Source organism: Vidua macroura, chromosome 4 (assembly GCF_024509145.1).
Source record: "Vidua macroura isolate BioBank_ID:100142 chromosome 4, ASM2450914v1, whole genome shotgun sequence".
NCBI lineage: Eukaryota > Metazoa > Chordata > Aves > Passeriformes > Viduidae > Vidua > Vidua macroura.
Window position 1 is genome coordinate 60921774 of NC_071574.1, and position 23926 is coordinate 60945699.

General features: G+C 41.3%; 1 protein-coding gene across 3 annotated transcripts; it reads left to right on the top strand.

Annotated features, from left to right (window-relative positions):
* The first annotated feature begins 655 nt into the window (after positions 1-655).
* NSG1 (neuronal vesicle trafficking associated 1) lies at positions 656-23790 on the top strand. 3 transcript variants are annotated; one of them, XM_053975323.1, is made up of 5 exons: positions 656-876; positions 1284-1438; positions 5119-5235; positions 15770-15880; positions 21109-23790. In XM_053975323.1, the coding sequence occupies exons 2-5, from the start codon at positions 1310-1312 to the stop codon at positions 21307-21309; spliced, it is 558 nt and encodes a 185-aa protein (XP_053831298.1). In that variant the 5' UTR covers positions 656-876; positions 1284-1309; the 3' UTR covers positions 21310-23790. The 3 variants fall into 3 exon arrangements, with proteins under 3 accessions (XP_053831298.1, XP_053831296.1, XP_053831299.1); XM_053975321.1 differs by having other exon boundaries at positions 1287-1438; XM_053975324.1 differs by lacking the exon at positions 15770-15880 and having other exon boundaries at positions 1287-1438.
* Positions 23791-23926: the final 136 nt, after the last annotated feature.

Sequence of the window (23926 nt, forward strand, 5' to 3'; positions counted from 1 at the left end):
GGCTCTAGGCTGAGCACCTGTCTGCCTCTGCTGTCTCAGAGCTGCCTACCATCCCAGGCACTTGTTGCATCGCCCACAGCGCTTTCCTCCACTGGCTGAGAAGCAATGCACCTGCAAGACTACAAGAGGAGCATGCTGGTTGCCTTGGGTTATAGGAGACAGCGCAGTGAATACGAATCACTCTGGGATTTTTCCGCCCGGAGCCAGCCGAGCTGTAAGATGTCCTCTCTCTGTCGGCTGCAGGCTCCGCAATACGCCTTTGCCCTGGAGTGACGCGGCTGCCGGCCCGAGTGCTCGCGTCCCCCGCGTTGCAGAGCGGGCGCGGGCCGGGCTCCCGCCGTGCTGACCGCACGCCCCTCCCTGTCCGCAGGAGCGAGCGGAGGGAGCGGAGCCGGCGGGGAACACGAGGCCGGGGCCCCTCGCCGCCGCCTCGCTCAGCGCAGCTTCCCCGCCCGAACCGCCGCCGCTGCCCTCGCCGGGGCCGCCGGGGCTCGCCGTGCCCGGCACGAGCAGCGCCGAGCGCGGCAGGGCGGCGGCTCCCGGCCCCGCTAGCGCAGGGCTCGGCTCGGCTCGGCGCGGCCCCGCCTGCGGAGGGGCGCGGCGGGCGGCGGCCGGGCGGGACGCGCCGCCCCCTCCACCTGCTGCCGCTGCGCCATCGCCGGCTGGGGGGAGCCGCGCCCGCTCGTCCCCGCGGGGCCCCTTTGTGCTGCTGCTCCAGAGCTGCCTCAGCCAGGCGGCGGCTGCGTCACGGCCCCGGCGCTGCGGCCGCCCCGAGCCACCCGCGGAGGGAGAGCCGCCGCCTCGCCCCCCGCTCCGCCATCGCTGCGCGGCCGCGGCGGAACGACGCGCCCCGAGCCAGGGCCGGCAGCCGCGGCGGTGAGTGGCGAGCGCGGCCCCTGCCCTGCGAGGGGAGCCCGGGGCGGGGAGGGGGCGAGGGCAGCGGCGGCGCCGGGGATGGGGCTCCCGAGCCCTCCGCATCCCCGGGCTGCGGGCGATGCCGCACCGGGCTGCGCCGGCGGGCATCGCTCGCACCAGGCTGACGTGTCGGGGATTTGGGGTGCTGCTTTGTGTGGGTTAGGGTTTTGTGAATTTTGATAGTAGAAGCTCTGGTCGTCGTTCGTACTTCCCAGAACGCCAGTAGCTAACCGAGTCATAGCGACCACCACGTTTGGTTGTTTTTTTTTTTTTTTTCCCCAGAAGGTATTTCGGGTCCCCCGAGAGCTGGGAAAAGGTCTGGTTTCTGATATTTTGCATTTCTTTGCGTGTGTCCCTGTGTGTGCCAGCAGAAAAATCCCTCTACCCTGGAAGAATGGTGAAACTGGGGAATAATTTCAGCGAGAAGAGCACAAAGCAGCCCCTTTTGGAGGATGGATTTGACACCATCCCCCTGATCACACCCCTGGATGTCAATCAGCTCCAGTTCCCACCTCCTGATAAGGTACAGTAGGCTTCAGTTTCCACCCTGGAGAATCACACCCAAATCTCTGGCAAACAACAAAAGAATAGGTGGAGAATGGGTGGAGAGCAGCTTAGGAACAACAAGAAATATGGGGTATTTCAAGGCATGCTAGTTCCCTCTAAGGAAAAATCCAAACAGCTAAGCTCATGAAAATCCATTAAGGGCGATTTGCATTAAAAATCAGTGTGAAATGTTAGCAATGAGCATGTAGACATTTCAGTGCTGCTATAGGAAACATATACGATACAAATGCAAGCTTCTCTATGCTGTATTGTCATAACCCTTCCTATTCTGTATCTTTCTTTCTTCCACCTAGAAGGTCCTGTGTATTGTGTGTGAATAATACGAATTTTCTCTGTCCAGAAAATGCCCCCCTGATGGGGGAATAGAGCCCTGCCTTATTTCTGTGTAAGGTGGGCATGGGCATACTAGCAACAGAGAGCACTTCCATTTTCCTTTTGTGCTTCAGTCAGAAACTAATGCTAACCCCAGACAAGCTGAAATAATGGGATGAGAACAGGTCATTGAGTTTTCTCCTTGGCAATTTATTTTGTTCAAAACCCTCCGAATAGGTGATTCAGATATCCTCTGTAGCTAAAAGGGGGCAGTCCAGTGAGCTGCTTACAGGTTGGAAGGGAAACATGCTTCCTGCATTCCTCATTAAATGCCTTGATTATTAGGGAATTAATCTTAAAGATTTAGAAAGGTGATATGATAGCCTGTAAATATGTTTATTGTCCTCACAATAAAGATTTCAGCAAGTGCTACTACACGTGAGGCACACAGGAGTAGGATTTTTTCAGGGTTTTAAGTATCCTGTTTTAATAGGATTCCTACTTGTAATTTCCCACATGCATCTGCTAATAAAAAGCTTTGTGGTCTTCCTACAGTTTTTATTTTTGGCCTTGTGTCTTCCACAAGCTGAATTCTACTTCTAGTTAAACTGATAGCTACACATTCCTCAAACCTCAAAAAAATTTACATCTTAACTTAGGGTAAAGAGTTCTAGCTTGTAAAATTTTCCTCGGTAGACTGTTGCTTGTAGGCAATACAAATAAATGTGTGACCTCCATTTTAATTGCTATCAACACCATTCTGTGTTGTTTGTGGTGACCAGTTGGCAGGCATAAATACAATAAGCCATAACAGCTGTTCAGGAGCCTGAGGGTCCATTTTATGCCCTCAGTTACATGGGTGTAAATCTTGTAACTGAGGACAAAATCACACCCTAAGGCTTCAGAACAAGCTAAGTCTTACAGTGTCTGGTACATCTGCCAACTGGTGACTGGATAGAACCGATTACCAAGGACCAATGACCAAAGGAATTTGCTCTGTTCCTGCACTGCTAAGCAGAAGTCTGAATGAGGGATCTGCATGGTAATAGCTTTAACCTGAGCAGAGCCTCTGTGGTGAACCCAGGGGGTTCTGTGCCAGCCCGTTTGCTCCTACTAGAATGGGGCAGAACTCCTCCCACCTGGATGGCATTTGCCTTGAATGAAAGCAAATGTCCAGCTGAGCTAGAAACTTAAATAAAAATTTGATTGATTCTTCTTCTTTCCACTGTCCAATTGTATATTAGCTTTCTTCTTTTGCAGACATAGAGGGGGAAAATTAAATTTATTGGTCCTGCTGGTGTCCTTCTGTAACTGGTTAGTCATGTCAGTGTCTCTTTACTGGTTGTTAGAGACTCAAAGGCAGGAGCAGAGCAACTGACATGAAAAAAAGAAACAGTATTAAGAAAAGATTGACACAGATCAAATTCTGAAGTATGCAGACACTCATGTATAATGAATAGGAATACATACTTCATGTATCTATGCTTATTATCCACTTGCAAGGCTCCAGCATGGCAGCGAAGCATAACTTCCTTAAGAGTAGTGACTACAGTGCTAAGGATTTGATGATTTTGACAGTTTCTAAATTAAAGGGATGAAGTGATTTAAATTCATATTTAGATATGTTAAACAAAAGAAGACATTACATAACCAAGCAGTTAGAACTGTACATTCAGTGTCAGCTGAATGTGATTTGAGTTGCCTGAGATTATGTAACATAAAGGGGGGAGGAAGGGAACTAAGATGTTAAAAAGCATTCCAGAAATCATCAGGTGGTTAACTTCCATGATGCTGTTGGGCAGCTATAAAGTTAAATAGTATATTACTATCTTACTAATTGTAGCTGAAAATAGGCAAGTAGGTTTTAAACCTATGTCCTGAACAAGTATGTGTAATACTGTGGAAGTGTCTAGTAAACTTCATGGTACCGAATCTAGGTACAGTTACACATTCTGGGTACCACTCAGGGAAGTGAGAATAAGGGAACCCAAAGCTTGTAATTTCAGTGTCTGGCTACCTGAAGTGTCACCATCTTAATTTCAGAAAGATGGAGAGAGACTGTTTACAAGGGGATGTAGTAACAGGACAAGGGGGAATGGCTTTAAATGGAGAGTAGGTTTAGTGTGAGGGTGCTGAGGCCCTGGCACAGGGCCCAGAGAAGCTGAGGATGCCCCATCCCTGGAGGTGTTCAAGGCCAGGTTGGATGGAGCTCTGAGCAACCTGGTCTAGTGGAAGGGGTCCCTGCCTTGGGGCATGGGGTAGGAACAAGATAATCTTCAAGGTCCCTTCCAACTCAGGCCTTTCTGTGATTAATGTATTTGCTATTAATACCGTGGGCTGTGCTAAAGACAGAATTTGATTTTCAGAAATCTAAAAGAGTAGATATTTATTCCTTGGAAAAACAGAGGAAATTGAGCAAATTGTAATAGCACCATCACTACAATAAACTGTACCCTAGCTAGAGAATAATACTTGGAAAAAGTTCCTGAAAAATGCAGAAGGCAAAAATGAGGCAAATAGGTTAGGTATGTGAAAATTTTGTATGATTAGAATGCCTAGGAGAACACTAGAGATACGACTGACGTAATGAGTATTTTGGGAATATGGGTAAGGTGCTAAATTGTGTAGCTTGGGGCAGTAGTTCATAGCAAGGAATAAACTGAAGAGCCTTGGGTGTTTGAAGAAATCTCATTAACACAAGGGTTTGTGTGCATCTTGCTGCTTGCAGCTGATAATTCAGAAATTAGATGTTAAAAATAAGAGTGCCAAAGGCCATAGTCTATCACATGGTGAATAGCAACCAGACTACACGGGTTATTTCACTTTTTTTTTTTTTAAACTCAAAATCCTGCCATCAAAGAACATGGTATCATCATCTGCAAGATTTTTATGGGTACTCTTCAGTAATCTTCTGCTGGTGTCCAGTTTGAAATCCCATTAATGGAATTTCCTGAAGCAAATGGAGGTGGCTGTTTTCAAACTATACAAAGTAGGAAGGTCCATGATTTGCATTTGACCTATCCTTGCCTAGTATAAGAGCACAGTATCACTACAGATGAAAAAATGGAACCTTTATGAAACTGTTGCATAACAAGTCTTGCTGTAGGTCCATCAACACCACTTTAAGAGGTAAGTTAGTTGATGATTCATATACTGGAAAAAATAATAATTTAGCACCTTCAACCAAGAATTACACAAAATGGGGAGGGGAAAGATATGGTGCTAGATGTGCTTGTAAGCAGGTAAAAGAAGAGTTAAAGAATAATTAAGGTTTTTGTGGCCAGCTTTAGTTGACAGTTTTGTGATTCATTCTTTTTCTTAAAGGTTGTGGTCAAAACAAAAACAGAATATGAACCTGATCGCAAGAAGGGAAAGTTCCGTACTCCTAAAATAGCTGAATTCACAATCAGCATCACTGAAGGGGTTTCAGAAAGATTTAAGGTAAGCAGTGCTATGTGAAGATGTTAATGTCAGCTGTGTTAGCAGAAGTGCTTAAAATCAATTGCTGATTGTAGTCAGAACTGGCTATAACAGAGTGCCTGTTTTGGATCTAGCTGGACATGAGAAAAATTAATTCAATGTTACAATAGTTCAATATTTAACAATTAGAAACAAAATCAAATCTTGCAGCTTTATTGGTTGTAATCCCTCACTGGCAGATGAATTCCAAAGGTGTTTCTGTCAGTGTGTGGGCTCCAGAATGTGGCTTGCCAGGGTGTGTGTGGGCTGCACACGGGGAGTGCTCATGGCATGGATAAAGATCCTGTTTGTGTTGAAGGACAAGAACCACCAGAACATTTATTTTCTTTTTGGCTTCTTATTTATCACTGTGGCCAAACCATTCTCTTAAAAGCACTGTCATAGTCCATTATGTATTTTTTATAGTTATATATATGACTTGGCAACCCAGGGATATATACCAGAGCGCCTTCCTATCAGTTTTCCTGGTCCATATAATCTTACAGTGTGGTGATGCCTATTACTGTCACATGACAGTTCAGAAAGAATCTGACTCAGATTGTGTCCACACCCTTACTACTCCCTTCAGCAGTCCCATAGGAAACCTGAGGGCTTAACTGATGCAAGGCTTGAATATCCTTTCTCCCTTCCCCCTAGAAGATAGTTTTTCTTGCTCTGTGTAATTAAAGCAAAGCAGGAAAGTTGGCACTTCAGCTCATGCTCCCCTATCTTTCTAACAGTAAGACTGCAGGTTTCCAGTGCTTCTAATTTGGCATCTTACCCAAGGATACCAAAGCATTTTTAAGCAGTAGGCATCCACACTCTGCAGTGCACAAGTACAAATACCTTTGGAAAGCCTAACATTCAGTATGAGGGGAAAATACAGAGTTTCAGTAAAGGTGTGGATTCTCTTTCTACTGCACAGTTCTAAACTCTGTCTGCATGATAGGAGTTTTAGGGCACACGCAGAGATTTTGGTACTGTTCTGCCTGAGCAGTGCTCTAAAAGCTGCCCAGGCCCAAGCTGACCTTCAGAAGTGTATATGCAGCTCTCAGTGGAATCAGAGCATGCTAAACAAACAAAGTGAAGGCTCAAGGAGGGATTAGACTGTATTTGGAAAGGAACTTTGCAGAGTGTTGCTGCGACAAATGTTTTAAGTGTCATTCACCTGGTCTTCAGCCATACAGTGAAGCATGTAGGTTCCCAGTCAGCTGAGTTGGGAACCGCCCCAGACAGCCAAGAAGAGATGTTATGGGGTGTGGTAGGGTTTTACTAAGGAGGTAAGAAACCTAGTTCCAGCTTTTCCTGTTCCTTGGTTTGGGACAAGGACATCCCATTCCTCAGGGAAAATGCTACATCCTGACTCACAATCTCTCTTTATCCTCCTGGCACCATGGTACCAGTCCTTGAGAGTAATCCCCTTTCTCTCAGGTGAGGGTAGGGTAAATACAAATGGACAGCTCAGAACAAGGAGAGCTTATGTCTGACTGTCTCTGTGCGTGTCCTGGTCACACTAAGGTGATTGGAAAATGCTTACTGTGTTGTAGAGGAGAAAGGAGAGGCAGTTTTTAGTTTGAATGCCGTGATAGGACTTTGGTTCCAAGCAGTTGAACAGAGCCTGTACCTGAAGAACTTTGAACTTATGGTTTAGCAGTAGGGCCTAAGGGATTTATTTGTTGGAACATTAAATTGTAGCTAATGAAAGGTTTTGAATATCTTAGTCACGTTTAAAAGGCTTGTGCATCCTTTTGTAAACCTGGGGGGATTTGTCTGTCTTTGTTGGGAGAGCTGAGCAAATGAGACCTTGCTGAAAACAAATAAATAGCTTGTTGTGCTGTTAGGTAGTCTTTTCTAATTTGTGTAGCTGAACAGCTAAAAGCCTGAAGATTTTTGCATCGCATTTTTATATACTTTTGGATGGCATACTTAAATAAAACATCCTTTGATATTACTTTATGATGATCGCTCTGGGATTAATCTCATACTACAGGGTTGCTAGGTTTTGCTGCTAGGTAACTACTGCATCACAGAGAGGTTTCTGTAGGATTTGCTATCTCTTGAGAATTGCAGGGTGATTCACATTGTGACTGTAAGTCTAGATTTCCAAAGAAGAGTATGGGGATTGATCAGTTAGGAAAATTTTGGTTCAGTTAATTGAAAACAATGTTCATGCAGAACATTAAGGTCCTAAAAATGTCCCTTAATCTCTTTATAACAATTCTAGTATTGAATTATGCTCCTTGCAACGTTTTAAAGAAAACTGACTAGCTCTCCAGTGGGATGACTATTGTATTCACCACTCCCAGTAGTAAATATTACATGAATAGTTGAAAACAATTCATAAATATGTAGATGAAAAGTACTGATTGTGTGAGGTTTTCTCCTGGGTCCTTATTAATTGTGAACCATCACGTTAACTTCTGCTGTTGATTCTGAGAGAGCAAAAAGATATTTGTTTGAAAATTAAATATTTGTTGTAATTATGAAATGCATTATTTAACTGGTGAGATATTGACTTTGGCTTGTGTTCATGAAAAAACTTTCAGATGCCATTTTAATGACTTCAGTATGGTACATCACCAATGCACAAGCTTGCCACAAGACACAGCCCAAGTGTTGTGCTAAAAATAAAGTCAGTCAGTCAAATTTACAAATAATTCACATGTCTATTCTAGGATGTACTTCTTAAATAATGACAAAGCAGATTGCATTTTTGGGATTCAGCAGTGCAGATCATCTAAAGCTGTTCTTGAGAAGTTACACATTATAACAAATTACACATTATAACAAATGAAGTCATTCCACCATGTGCGTATGTCATGTAGATAATTTGATGTTTTAGCACCTGGTAAATAATCTATTATAAAATGTATTTTCCTGCATTCAGTTCACATTACCAGAGCTATTATAACAGAGCTGAGAATGTTTTCAAAGAAAACTGCAAGTATAATTTTCTTCTATGAAGCCACATTCTGAATTCAAATCAGAATCTCTCAAAAGAATGCGAAGATTTCCTGATTCTGAGAACCCCGTTGTCTTAATTTATTTTTATGGCACTAGCCACACCAAGGAAGATGTGATTTTTTCACTTAAGATCATTTCCCATTGAGAAACAGAAGTCTTGCTTTTGTTATTTGAACAGTGTAGGCTGATGTGGGGAGTTGGTTCTTCACATCTGGAAAGCAACTTTGAACAAGGCAGATTTTTTTTCTCTTGTAAATTGTCCATTCTACAGAGAACAAAGGATTCTTATGAACCAGGACATAGGAGAAAGTTAGGGCAGAAGAAAATTGATGGTGTGAGTTACCCAAGGCCAAACCTTTGCCTCCCCCAATGACAGAGCAGTGTTTTTACAACCTCCAATTGGATTTTGTGGTGGGATGTCTACTCTGGCTCCCACTCATTGGGCTACAGCTGGCAGTTGTGTACAAACACAACAATTAAAAAAATCTGTTGTAGCAAAGCATGCCTTTTTTTTTTCTGTCTTTGAGTAAACCTCAATAAAGAACATTTAGAGGTACTTTAAAAGCAATCACTGATTTTTCATAATAAATTTCAAGCCCTTAAATGAACCCAAGCTGTGATATGCCTTCAGCCTTTGGTGTCTGTTCAAAGGCAGTTCAGTTCTTCTGACTTTATCCTTGACAACTCTGCATACATCTAACTGTAGAGCCAAAGCCTCAAGCTTATCTCTGTGCTAAGACCATGCAAACTGTGTCCTATCAAGTAGCAAGCAGCTGATGCAATGTCTGCATGAAGTTATGGAAGAGGAATTGAAACTTCAAGATCAGTTCTCGCAGTTTTACCTGGTCACTTCCAAGACTGCCAAAATATATGCACCATAAGTGTTCAGGGCTTTTTTCTATCTTAAAAGGGGCATCCTTCAAACATGTTTCTGCCTCAGCAATTTTGTACCTCTTCTTAGTAATGCCAGTGATTATTATTGCTGCAAAAATAATCAGAAGCAAGGAAAACAGTTCTCTCTTTGCTGTTGTGTGATTACTTTGTGTGTTGAGTAGCTCTTTGCTCCCACTTTAAAAGTCTTTTAAGAGCAGTTCTCAACTGATTCCTGTACAGGTATCACTTCCTTAAGTAGATTCTGTGTCTGTCACTTAGTGCTGGAAGAGTGACAGGTACTTACTGTCATTAGTAGTTCTGTTTCTCCAGTGGAACTACTCACAGGATTGAAGTTTCTCACAAGTATAAGTGTTTGGCTGGCTTTACATTTTTTCATTACTACTTCAAATAAGAAAAATAAAGGAGGTGGTTCTTTCAATGTAACAATTATTTTAAAATAATTGATGCAAGTAATGGCATTGCATGGCAACTGTCACTTTTCCTTTTTTTAATGTTTGATATTCTCTGATATGACATTGACAATCCTCCTGCTAAATTTTTGGTTGAAAGGATTTGTAGTCAGAGCTGGAAGATTTAAGTAGAGTGGATGCTTAACACAGCTCCCCTGCTATAAGTCAGGTGTCCTCTGCCACTGTCTCCATTAGAAATCCATTTACTGGAACAGAACCAGTCACACAGGTGACACAGATGATGTTTTGGATCTCTCCAGATGCATCACTTAAATAACCTTTCCTCTTCTGTAATAACATTATGCAGCCTTTTTCCTGGCCTCAGTAGTATCTTCTGGGTTTGTATGAGAAGGTAGTAAGGTTCTTATCTTGGTGCCACAGGGTTTCTTGAACTGCTTCCTCAGATCCCTGTTGTTAAGAAATACAATATATGGTGCTGTGTGATAGAAGATGACAGGAACATTGCTGTGAACAGCTGAGTTAAGCTGAGTTCTAGGATCTCAAGGCCAGTGCCTTGTTAACATGTTTTTGTGTAGCAGTGTGTCCCTCAGGTTTCATTAATCAATTCCCTTGCTGAGTGGTCCTGTTGTCTTGCACTGTTGCTTTTAATAAGCTCTGGTTCTGTAGCTTCTTTTCTCTTACTGTCCTCATGAATCTGCCTGCTTTTTTTGCATTTTTTGCTGCTACTCCCAGTCATCTCCAGATAAGCATCCAAGACAGTTCTCTCCTCTTTGTCATTTCTATTTGAGAGGGACAGTGTTTTGATTTCTACTGCTTTTTCTGTACAATCTGCCCCCAAACTATCATCCTCTATCACAGAGTTGTGATGGGAATGTTGTGGTGAAGAAGTTGAGTTCAGTAGATGGATACCACTCATACATACTCATACAGCTAAACATGACATGTAATGTTAGAAATACTCTTCTGAAACAAGGCACCTGGTTGTCTTTTGGAGTCGTAGGTCATCCTGTATATTCCCACAGCAAGTACAGGGCACAGCACCAGGGTCTTCTGTGTAATCTGCATTGCTGTGTAAATGAATACGAATCAAATGTTCCTTTTTTCTTTCACATTGCCATTTCCCATTTCTTAACATTTCTTAATCTTTGAGTGTATTGTTTCAGACATGTTTTTCATTTAAATATCCACAGACAGGGTGAGGTAATAGCAAACAAGGACATAATTTTGCAGAAGCAGTGATAAGTGGAAAGCTGATTTTTGTGCTCTCTAACGTGCTGGTAGAGGGCATTGTGTAGCTGGAGATGGAGGATTGTAGTGGAGAGAGGTGAAATGGAGGTCATGGCCATTAGCAAGAAAGTCAATGCAATGTTTTATGAATTTTTGTCTGTGGGATGTAGCCAGACACAATCTGTTGTAATTACAGGCCATCTGCCTAAAATTCTCTTGTAGTTTAAATTGGATAGCAATAATCTTAATTTCCTGTCCTGAGTAGTTGTACAGAGTTGCTGTATTTTACCCCAAAGGTCTCTCATTTTACTGGTGAGCAAAACATTAATTGGCTCTAAATAATTTCCTATGAAAGGTGCTCTGTAAGTGTATGTTTTCACTCTTCTTGTTCAGTGCTGGCAACAAGTCTGTGCCTTGCACTTCACAAACCTATCAGAAATGAAAGTTGTGTTCCCAAGAGGCTGCCGTTGAAATAGGTAATGCATAGATGTGGAGCAGAGAGGAGATGTGACCAAGAGCCAGTGACTGAGCAGTGAAAATCATTGCATACGTTGTTGGTTTTTCTAATAAAAGGAATGCTTCTACATGGGTTTGTGTGCTGACAGAAGAAAAAGCATGAAGGAAGGTGTGGTGCAGAACAGCACAATATGAGTGGCTTAATGAAAGAATCTCAGGCAAGAGAAAGGATTAGACAAGTAGAAGTGAAGGCAGAGGAGAAATGACTCATACCCAGGCTTTAGTGGGACAGTGGAATAAAATAAACAGCACAATGGATGGAGCTGAGAGGAGCAAAATGGGTAGACTTGTGCATGCCTTGAAATATAACCAGGAAAGGGTGTGAAGAGAAGCAGACATTGTTAGTACAGTTGATGAATTTTGCTGTAGTATTCCAGCTTGATTAAAAAGGGAGTCTAAATAAACATTAGTGGAGTGAGGAAAGAGGAGACTGCAGTAGCCAGGCAAAGAAAATATGGCTTGCAGTCTTTCACAGTTGAGGCAAAGTAGCATGGACTGATGGGGAAGATCTGCTAGATCTTATCGTAAAGACCTTATCACAAGCTGTTTACATGATAGTGTAGTTGTCAGATAAGGTGAGTTTCATTTGTTCAGCTAACTGCTTACAGAGTCTGAAGACAGGTTTTTTTGCTCTGGGTATGCTTAGTTCATTCATTAGTCATCTCTCATTTTGATTACTCTAATGGCTTCTGGCTAGACGTTGTCCTTCTTCTGCTTGTCACTTAAAATCTATTAAAAAATCTGCCACATACATAATATCTTGTCATCTTCTCTGTTTGCTTCATTTTGCTGCCAAATCCCCTTAAAACTAACTTTAAATGTCACACTCAAGATGAAAGCAAAATCACACTTTGAATTCCTAGTTAAAAGAAATGGTTGTTTGTCCTATCTTTTAGTTACTTCAAGAAAAGTATTTTAAGCCCATCACTCTTGAGGTGTGACAGTCACCTTGGAGTTCTGCAGGATGTACATGGCAGTGAATGATCACAGTAATTCACAAGAGTTCTGCTTGTGAAGGTACTGTGTGGGGTCCTGCATTGCCAGCTGGCTACCACAAAAAAGGAGATTCAAGATTTACTTCCAGAAGAAGGGAAATACTTGTCCGTGCATGGCAGCTGCTCCTGCCTGAGGAAAAGGGCAAGTTGTGAGTAGTATGTTGGTAAGAAGAAGAAAATAACTTTTAGTTTATAGCAAGTGTGCAAAGTTGCTGTGGAAGAAAGCAATACAATGACAGCTTTGGGGTTGCTTATGGTCTGAAGAGCTGCTTGATGCCTTCTCTTTTTTCATGCTTCTATTTCTGAAAAGCATCTGGGAAGAGAAGGCACAGAGGTAGGGTTGCGCTGTGTTAGTGCAGGGAGAGAAGCTGACTGCCTCAGGTTCAGAAGTGGTCCATGTGGGCCATCAGTGGTGGGTTATTTATGAGAATGAATAAAAATGGCTATTAGAAGAAAGAAAAGGGTTTTCAATTTAAAAGGGAGAAGTGGAGTGGATTAACAGGTGATGGCAATCACCTTGGAAAGAACTCCATTGCTAGATTCTGTCTGTGCTGTTTTCATCTGCAGCTGTCTTTAAATAGAAGTTACTCTATCCTGAAGGGTGGTAAGAGAAGGGAGCTTCTCTCCTAACAGGAAGGAGACAAGAGCTTACTTGATTAGGGATTTGCAAATGGAGTGTGATTGCAAATCACTGGAGATAATGAGAGTAAAAATTTACATGTTAATACCAAAATTAGTAGCATTAGGAAATACAGTAAGTGAGAGAGAAAAATTCTGTGATATTTTTGAAGCAGGACCCCTGAGGACTCTTCTCATGGCTTACTGTGTGGCAATGGAAGAACTTGTACAAGCAGTGAGAACTCCCAGCTCCACACTGCCACTGAAAACAGTGGCATCACCCGAGGCCATGGCTCTGCAACTTGCCAGGCTCCAGCAATCAACACAACACTGACCTTTTATATTCTTTTAGAATAGTGACTTCTCAGAGCAGTTTTGGAGATTTGTAGAGTGATCCTGCAGTGATTGTGGAAATACAGTTTTTTCTTGCTGTCTTAACATTTAGTCTCGATTACAAAACAGCTTGTTAGTATGTTCCTGAGACCTCATCTATAGGTCAGAATGGTTACAGCTGGGAAATAACATTACAATTCTACTACTGGCTTCTAGTAGAAGGGCCAGGAAACATGGTTAAAATACTTTTATAGAATATTTTTCAAATATACTTTTCAAAACATTTTAAACTCTTAGCTCTTATCTGTGGTGGAGACAAATATGAGCTGAGTTGATGTGTGCCACAGCAGTTCTGCCTGATGCCCATGTCCCATGTCCCAGGCCAGTGTTCCTAAAGGGAGCAGCTTTTGCTGAAGGCTGTGTGGAATCAGAAGCCTGATAAAAAACCAATTGGAAGGGCTGAGCTAGGGCACAGCTGGGCCAGGAATGGGAACCTGTGTGTGTTACATTGGTTGTTATTAAACTGGGCCACAGAGAGTGACCAGAAAGGAAGGTGAAAATGTACTTTGTCTCTTGGATTCATGCAGGACATACTGAGGCATGGGAGATGTAAGAATGTTGTTGACAAGACACAGTGAGCTATCCATGTTAATTTTTGTGTATGCAAACAAGTAATAAACTTGGAGAAAGGCTAATTAGATATGGAAATTGTTGTCAGTGTGATGTTTTCAGAGGTTAATTAAGAATAGTGTTTTTTTCTTTTTGTACTCCAGTGACTGTTGACAAGCTGGACATGTTGATCCATATCTCATTTCAGCTGTTATTGTTACATTAATATCTATATTTCTGCTGCTAAATTACTTTTCGATCTGCAGTTCTCCTTGCGTCTACTTCAGCCTTTCCTTTTTTTGCTTATTTTCTCCATATCAAAAATCCTTTTTAAATCCTTGGCTTCAGCAACACACAGCACTCAGCCTTGTTTCAGCCAGGAAATACAGCACTTGCTGTTGTCTGCCTATGATGAGATTTGCTTTCACAGGATGAGAAGTCCCTTAAGTTTATTGTTGTCCTGAAATGTCCTACCACCAATGCCACACACAGCTTGCAGTGTTGCAAACTCTCTTAGTTCAGAGGTTTATCAAAAGGGGAGTGTATGGTGGTTGTTTTTACCAAGAGGCAAAGCTACAATTTTTTGTTGTTTTGGCTTTTTCAAATACCAGATTATTCTTGTTTCAATTAATTGACCTTGATATGCCTAAATTCCTTTTTCAGGAGGTGTATATAGCTGGTTTACTCATCTCACTTTAAATTTAGATCATATTATGCTTTGTTTTAAAAAAATAATCATATAATCATGTTTGTTTCTCTTTATTACTGTTTCTCATACTGTAGCACATGCCTGCTTCTTTCTAACTTGCCAAAAGAAAATTCATCTCAATCACTTACCATGTAGTCTCTATGACCTACTAATTTGTCTATCAGTAGAAGTTTTAAAATAATAAAAACACATATCTGGGATACTTTCCCAGGTAATGAATGAAAGCTATTTGCTAGCTCACAACTTCCACAAAAATGGGTCTGAATTAGAGAGCTTTGTACTTTAACTGCTGGACAAAATTTTGTGCTTTCTCTTGTCAACGGGTGATGTAATTCTGTCTTGTGACACACCAGAAGGCTGCTGCTCTCCAGCTGCTCAGAGTTTTTACCTGGGAAACGTTAGCTTGGTCCTGACACTGATTTCAGGTTTGTCTTAAGGTGTGTCTTGGACTTCTCTGCAGCCCAAGCTCAGGGGCAGAGAGGTACTGAAGGACATGGTGAAAAGCCATGTAAGGCTGTGTGTAATGGCTTCTCTGTGAGCACTGTGGAAAGAGGTGCCACACAACTCCTGGAGGCCAGCCCAGTGCTGAACATGGGGTATTTCCTTATGGATCTGGCAGTCAACTACTCCTGTACAAGCTCTGTGTGATGAAGTAGTACTGTTTCAACCTATAAAGTAAGGAGTATTGAACAACCAAGAATGCAGACTACTGGTGTAACTATCCCTAAGTTCAGAGCAGGTGCAATGACCTCTAATCCTAACAAGAGAGGGCAGACATTACTTTGTCCATGCCATGCAAGTCACCTCTGGATGACACCTGTGCTAACTTATCACCTGACTCTGTTCTTGGACAGGCATAGGGAAAACAAACATGCTTAGGAGCTGACATAAACTAGACTTGGACTTACATCATCCACATACTGAAAAAACAGCAGACACAGGCTACCTTGGTGTGTCCTGGCCTCACGTGCCTTGAACAGAAATGCAACAAAAAAAAGCCTTGCAGTACACAGGCAACAGGCCACTGCCCAGGTGATCCTCTTTCTTCTGAGAAGGGCAGGGTAGGAGCACTTATGTGCTGCTTCTCTGTTCTCCCTCAATAATTAAGCAGCTGGTTTTATCCTTTTCTTGATTTTACTGTAAAGTGCATTCACAGCTGAATTCTGCTGCCTGCAGTAACAAGCAGCAATAGAATAAGCAGTACATTACTAACCATAAGCATGTTTTATTTTTCTTTACAGGTAACTGTGCTGGTCCTTTTTGCCCTTGCATTCTTAACGTGTGTTGTATTTCTGGTAGTCTACAAGGTTTACAAGTATGATCATACCTGTCCAGAAGGATTTGTTTTCAAGGTAAACTGTATACCCATTCTAGAAAAACAGTAGAGTGTAATATTCTGTGTTGTTTTAGGCATAACCTTGATTAAGGCATGCTGTATTGCATAGATTTGGTGTTTGTTTACATAGGTTAGTGTGCTTCCTGCTATGCTTTTGCTTTGTGATTTATAATGTAAGTTATACTATTCTACAATATTAATAGTGCTATTTTGCTAATGCTTTAAACATTGAAAATATAGCAAAAGTCTAAACACTGGTGTCTCTCTAACTTCACCTGCTGTTGTCTGGACAAAGCCCTCATTTATGGGTCATATGGTTTAATGTTGCACGTTCCTCCAAATTACTGTGTCTTAGGAAATGAGAAAATGATAAAAAGTGGAGTAAAAAAAATCTGGAATATGCGTCAAAGAAAAAGTAGAGTGATGTTCTCATTAAGAGTAGTAGAGTTATTTCACGGTTATTTTTGTACTAAGAACTTCTTGTTCTAGAACAGTGACCTCCGAGCCCTACTGCCAAAAGTGATGCCAAAAAAAGAGAAAACACATTTATTGTAAAAAATACTGGTTCTAACCAAAAGGAGGCTGGGCTCACTTTATTTGTGTGAGATGGTGGTGCTGGCTCCTTCGCTATGACCTGGGCTGAAAGTCAGGAAAGTAACATTGACTTCCCAGTTGTAAATTTAGCAGTTGAACTTGGCTGTAATTAGGTAAGAAAAGTAGCAGTGATAATGGAATTCTTCCCTTTAATTTTTTAAATAATATTTAGTCATGTAATAAATCAAAAGGGTACCCAGTGCAAACTTCAAAAGGATTCAAGATGGGATGGCTGCCTCAGCACTCCTCAACAATCCTGTTCAGGATTTTATCTGTCACTTCAAGCACATAAATATTTTACAAGAATCTAGTTCAAAATTATAATCAGTGATGCCCTTTTGGATTAATTTAGGTTCAGGCGTTCAGTTGGTTACTGCTTCCCCTTTGTTCAAGGGCAAAAGATACTGTGGTTAGAATACTTGGCTGTAACTCAGGAGATCCAGCTTTTGGTTCTGCTGTTGGCTTTTCGTGTTGCCTCAGGCACTGAAACCCCTGTGTTCATGTCTCAGGGGACACTAGGCCTTTTTTCCCCCTAAGCTTTCTCTTGGCATTGAGCAGTTTGGAATATGGACTGTTAAGTTCCTTTCAAGCTGTCTTGATGTGATCCTGACTTGACAGGAACAGCCAGTTACATGTACCTGTGTGAGTCTAGCAACAGCCTCCTGCTTCTGCCTCCTCTCACACCAAGTTGTTCTCTCCTTTGAGCTGAGCTTTCTGGCTTCTTGTGGCTTTTCTTACCAGTATCACAAATATTTAAAGAAAGAACATTTTCTGAGCTATATTTCAGTTGCCCTGGGAGCAGAGTCTGGTTGTGTTTCTCTTTTCAGGTCCTGTGTTTGGGACAGAAGTTAGGCACAATGTCCCATAGCTCATGTTCTGTTCATAAGGTGCAACACATGCACAGGACTACATCATGGTTACTTTCCTGGTGGTTTCCTTGGAGCTGGTTTTTTGTTTCCAGCTGCTTGATGGCATAATGCCAGGAGACAGAGCATCTTTGGTCATGTACCTCTTTTAAGGAAGAGTTCTCCAGGATAAGGATGTTGGCAAATGACACTGTTAAAATGACTTTTTTGGGGGGGAAAAATATGTGATATGTGATGGCATAGCTTGACACAGATATCCTAGGACACATGAAGGCTGTCACCTTGTGACCAGTGTCTCTGAGGACTGGCTTCATGTTTCAGGTGGACTCAACAACATTATCTGGCCTGGATGTTCCCAGGCTTTAGATGCTGATGTGATTTCCTGGTTAAGGGCAAAGGTGTGCCTGCCTCAGGAAGCCTGGTGCTGCAGGAATCTCTACATAAAGGCTCAGCTAACTACAGCTCTGAGTCAGACTCACTCTTCTCTGCTTTGATGCTCTCATACATGGAGCAGTTCCAAAGGTTTCTGCTGTACTACGCCTCCAGGGCATGAAGGTGTGCTTAAAAAGGTGCTCATTTTCCTTTGTACAGCAGTCTTATTTCTGTGCTTGCTTAAGCTGAGACAGCCTTAGTACTGCTGCTGTGCAGATTGCTTCTCTGGAGCACTCATCAGAACCTACTGGTGAGACTCACCACAAAAACCTGAGTGCACTTGCATCCTGAAGAATTTCCTCGGGGTTTCAGTACGTGCTGTACCATATCTGTTACCTCTTGCCTTTTGTTGCCAAAGCACCTGCATTCTGACAGACTTGTGGACAGTACAACAAAGTCATTTCAGTGCATTGAAGACCACATCATCATCTGTTAAATTTGGAATTATTGACCCAGCAAAGTTAATGTGGCAGAAGATCTTATTTATAAGTGAATTCCACCAGGGTCTTCATGTCAAAGGAACAAAAGGAACCATCTTAATTCAACCAGATACAGACTGGCAACCAGGGTTTTCTCTGCCATCAAAGGCCATAACCTGTAATTAATTTCCAAAATAGAAGAGTTGTGGAAAAAAGACTGGCAAGTCACGGTGGAGCATCCCAGTTTCTCCTCATGGCCTTCTTTCTTCTCTCACCTGGGAACCACAGAAACAAATAAAAAGGATGGAAATAAATGTTCTACATAGCTGAAAGTGGCAGGGTAAGAATCAGCAGCAGCTCCCATCACTCAGTCACTGAGAGCTGCATGGCTTGCTTGACTGGGAACTAATCCAAGGGGCTCTCCTTAGGCAGTACACAAGGGGCAATGAGTAAAAAGGGAGGTTGTTTTCCCATTTCTTCTAGAAGCATGAAATCCCAGGAGCAAAAATGCAGTCAAGAGGGAAACTGATGTCTGTTTCTTTAGGCTCTTCGGTCAGATGTCTTGCATGTTTGTGACTACAAGCCCCCCCCCACCCCCCCCCAAAAAGAAAAAGAAACCAAAAAACATTACTGAGTCATTTTTGCCTGCTACAAAGCAAATTGCTTCTGAAGGCAACATAGGATTCTGCAGCTTTCTTTTTTTTCAGACTGTCAGTAATCTTGGCTTGCCTTCAGCTCTAATAATTATATTTGCTTGAATATCCTTGGCAGATTTCATTAATTCAATGGATTGTGTTCCCTTCCCCACTTTAAATATTTAGAATTGTGATTACATCCCATGACTGAGTGAAATAATCACTACACATATGTCTGTGTCTATGTGCTTCTTAGTCATTTTATCACATCAGTAGTGTCAGTTATCCCAGATAAAACATGGATAATACTTCCAGAAGATGACATGGTTTATGTATATGAATATGCATCTCAAATAGCTCTGTTCCATATTCCTGGATTATGTTTTTACAAATCTAGGTCCCAGTCTTGCAGGTGGCAAACACATTGACTATGAGCCATGGGAAAGTCTCTGTTGACTTACAGTGCTGAACTGACACGGGTGCTGTTTAGCCAGGGTTAACTCCCATCTGCTTTGTGGTGCTACTTCAACAAAACTGGGAGGGAGAATTGCCCCAGCTGCTGCCTTGACAGAAGATTACAGAAAAGGGAACCAGGGTGGCCATGGAAACTCTGGGCACTCCTGTGAGTCTGACATGCTTTGAGGCTTCTGCCACACACGTGGGTCCGAGCCAGTGAGGTGCTGACTGTGGGGGGACTGTCAGTCTTGTGACAGCGAGGCATCTTTGAGCCATCACATGTGCCAGTGATTGAATTGTCAGGGGCAGACAGGTTCTAAGGCTACCTGTGGGCCTCTTGTTTAGGCAAGTATTCCTTTCTTCTTTCATAGCTTTTGATGATTTTTTTCCTTTTTAGGAGGCAAATTTTGTAATAAGCCAAGACTGCTGGATCTTCACCCATCTTTTGCTTTACAATTTGAAACAGTTGTTACTCGTGGTTATTTATGCCTTTTTTTTTTTTTTTTTTTTTTTTTTTTTTGACATGGACAAAAGTCAACTCAGAAGTAAATGTGGACACTTTTAAGGTAGAATCTGGTCCTAAAACCCATGGAATTTTTGCATGTGTTTTTCTGCTTAGAAATTCCCAATATAAAATTTTGTTTGCTGAGTAGAACAGTAGCAGTTCAAAGCTGCTGTGCTGTAGCATTATAAATTTTAGTCCTCTGGTGCTGGAAGCAAGAAGACTGAATACCCTATTTCTTTTTAAAACAGCCAGAGTAGAAATGACTAAATGAATTTTTCCACAAGCTGCAGCTACATCCAGCTTAAAAGAGTCAATTCAGTTGCTCAGGTGACTGCCCTAACATGTTCAAGTATCAGGCAAGACTGCCTGGACTAGCCAGTGTGGCAAGAGGACCTGCAGAGAAACCCCAGGACCTTCTGGGGCAAAGCCTGGAGGTCACAGTATATGCCTAAATAACTTTTTTATTTGGTGCGACAAGCTGCTCTGTAGGCTCTTCCTGCACTGTGACTGGAAGAGTTCCTGGATGATACCTGCGAAAAACACACTGCACAGGCACATTCACTTTGGCTTTTAAGATGACAGCAAAATGGATTTGACTTTTATTTTACTCTCTAAATTATCTATTTCACTTTCCAAAGCTCTGAGCATCTAGCAGGTTGTATTTACTTCTCCTACAGTCTTGGGAAATGAAATAATGTAGTCTCACAGCTCCAGAGAGCTTTTTAAAAGCCTCCTGTTGGCTATGTCTTTCTGACAATGAGGAGTGAAGTATTTTGTATGTGTGTAAACACTTGCACATATGCTTGGCCACCCACAGAGTTTTCCCTACAATGTGTGAGCTACTGGGCTGTAAAACTGTTCGTACATTGGCACCAATATATCTATATTAATTTCTGTCCCTCAGACTGCAAACACCAGGGCAAATTGCCTGAAGTTAATCTAAGAGTATGATACAGACAGCTGTAATTGTAAATCAAACATTTGGAATTCGGTGGGCAGGAATAAACAGCAAAATGTGGCTGGAACTGGAGACTAAATACTTTTTCAAAATAATTTTAGGCAAGCACATTTCTTGTATGTTAATTATTCTGGCATATAAACCCAGATTGGTCTTCCTGGCAAATGCATGAGTAGTTTAAGGATTGCAGGGAAGAACCTTTTGAACACAGTAGGACTATACTGTAGTTAATTGATGTATGTTGCATCTTGACTTACTGAGAGTGACTCTTGGCTTAGACTAAAAGGAAAAGGAGAAAAGAAAAAAACCCTAATCTACTTCATGTGTATGTATTGGGGGGGGCTGTATCTGAAATCTAAGCAATGGATTTTCTTTTCAGAATAATCAATGCATTCCAGCTGGGTTGGAAAACTACTACTCTGAACAAGACTCCAGCGCTCGAGGGAAATTTTACACAGTCATAAACCACTACAACCTGGCCAAACAAACCATCACGCGCTCCGTGTCCCCGTGGATGACAGTACTGTCAGAAGAGAAACTGTCTGAACAGGAGACTGAAGCTGCTGAGAAATCAGCTTAGGATGATAAGCTAATTATTAAAACTATGTCATTTGAAGGTAACTAAGGGACTTCAAGGAACTTTTCATTAAATATAATTATGGATAATTTAGAGGTTACTCATGTTTATGGTATAACTGCTTCTGTTTGCTGATACTGCTTTGCAAAAAGAAAAAAAAAGAAAAAAACTGAAAACAAAAATTTGCTGCAGAACATTCATGGGCATAACCCCAGGTGCATATCAGCATTGCTGTAGAGCTTTGACACCATTTTCAATGTTAAAAAAAAAAAAAATTCCAATGTTAGATATGTTCTTGCAGTTTATTGGATACTGATAGATTTGTCACTGGATTTTCAGGGCTTGGATTATAGATAAATCATGCATTCTGTTGTCTGAACAGATACTTAATTAATTAAGTTTTTGAATTCTTTGTCATTTTGCAAACTGAAACACCCCAGCCATAACTAGAGTGATCTCTTGTTTAGCTGAAAGCTGTAAGTAATGTTTAGTTTGGGCTCAAGCAAGAATGATAGCACTGACACCGGGGCATAATGTAATGACTTGTATGGAGAAAGAAACTGTCAGGTCGCATTTTTCCTTACGTTTCCTTTACTGTTTTTGTAAGTGATAATGAAATTCTCTGCAACAAGGCATGCTCAATGTTTTCTTAATGCTGTCAGCAGGATTTAACTGCATTTCCACTGTGGCTTTAGCATCTTGGTAAGGATGTGCACTGAAACACAAACTAGATAGACTTATGGAAAAACACAGGCAGTTTTAGTGGTGGGTGTTGAGGATAGTGTAAAAAATACACAGTTCAGGATGTTCTAATGAAAAATGACATCTTTTGATCATACTAAAGAGGCAGAAAGCCTATTCACAGTACATGTAGTCCACTATGTCATTTGTTGGATACAGCTGAAAGAGTAATATGTCTAAATTTTCTCCTGTATTACATTCACATTTTCCCTTTCTATTAGTTAGAAAGAGCTTTCTGTTTATGTATGGTTTGCAGTTTGATACTTTTTAAAACATGGAGCATCACAACTGAAACAGTAGCTTGTTAGATACCACAACTGGCTGTTAAAGCTCCATGTGAAACAGAGTGAAGAGTAGAACTGTTTGTGTATGGCTTGGGAGGGGAAAAGACGTAGAAGAACATAGTATTGTGGATGCACGTTAAAGTTCCATTGCAATTACAAACTTACCTATTCTTTGTGTGAAACCATGTTTTCATTTTTATTATAAATCTTAAATATACATTATAAAAAGACATCTTATTAATTTAACATACAAAAGTGTGTGAAGCATCTGGGCCAGCAAGTTGCCTTTTTATTCATGTAACTTGAATGGGACAAGGTAGAGTGGACATGTCAAAAGTTCCTTTTTTTTGTTAGAGTCTGTACAAAAATTAAGGGAAAACATCAGTATAGGCTGTTTCTCAACATCTGTAGTAGAACAAATGTGGTTAGCTCTACTTCTGTTTTTCTCCAGCAGAAGCCTGTCATCCCAATACAGTAAAAATAACCATTATGACTCAGTGCTCTAAATTTGATAGGAAATGTGCATTACAGAGTGCAGCTGTAAAAGGCTTTTTATTAAGTCATTATGGCATGTGGAATGCCTAAGAAGCAATAAACTATGTGCCAAATTTTTCATTGCAATTAAAAATACCAAGCTTATGTTAAGATCTTTAAAACATACCATGTTTGCATTTTCTAACAGGCATCTGCTTTATTGAATGTAATTGATCCACATGTAACTTTTGACATTTTCACTCTGTGCATAGTAAAGAATAAGAATGATGCTACCTGTTGCATAAAATGTATAGAAATATACATTTCAGAAGAGAGATAGGAAAACACACACATTTCATATCAACATACTTATAGAGGACATTCAGATTTTACAGGATGGAAAGGTCTGTTTCCCAAGACTGTTCTAAATAGAAATGATTCATGATACATCTCCTCCTCTTAAATTTAGGACAATAAAAACTTTAATGCAAAAGTAAACACTGATGAGAAACAACTTCTTTTTCTCCTCGTAACAATAAACAATAAAAATTAAAAAATAAAAAAAGCCCTATGATTTTGGAGAAACAGACTGTTTATGCTTCTTGAAGTCAAAACCATTTTCTGTCTGATTTATCAGGAGGGAGTTTATTGAGTCTTATCTACACTTGGTTTTGAGACTTTTTTTAGTTAACAAATTGCTCCCAGGCTTAGTACTTTGAGGAGTTTGACTTTAATTGTCTATCCTTTGGCTTTATTTCAGCATCCCAGAACATCTGTTTCATTGCACAACCTGTTTGTGTTGTATTCTCTCTTTTCACTTACAAGTAAAAGGTCTTTTGTTGACTCCTTATCACTATTAGTACCATTAGATCAAGCTGATTTCTGAGACAATAGTTTCAAAGGATTACAAGTAAAGGTCATTTATGTGCAAAGTGATCACTGTGTACTGAAGTGGTGTGATGAAATAAAGGCCTGAGACAGCGTAGATGCTTTTGCACAGTAACAGATTTCTCTTGCTCTGGGATGGGAGCTGGACTTTACACAGCACAGGTGGGTGGCTGTGACAAAACCAGTATTGTTGCTTTTTCTTCTGTAAGGTCTGCTCCAGCTTGTAGCTTTCT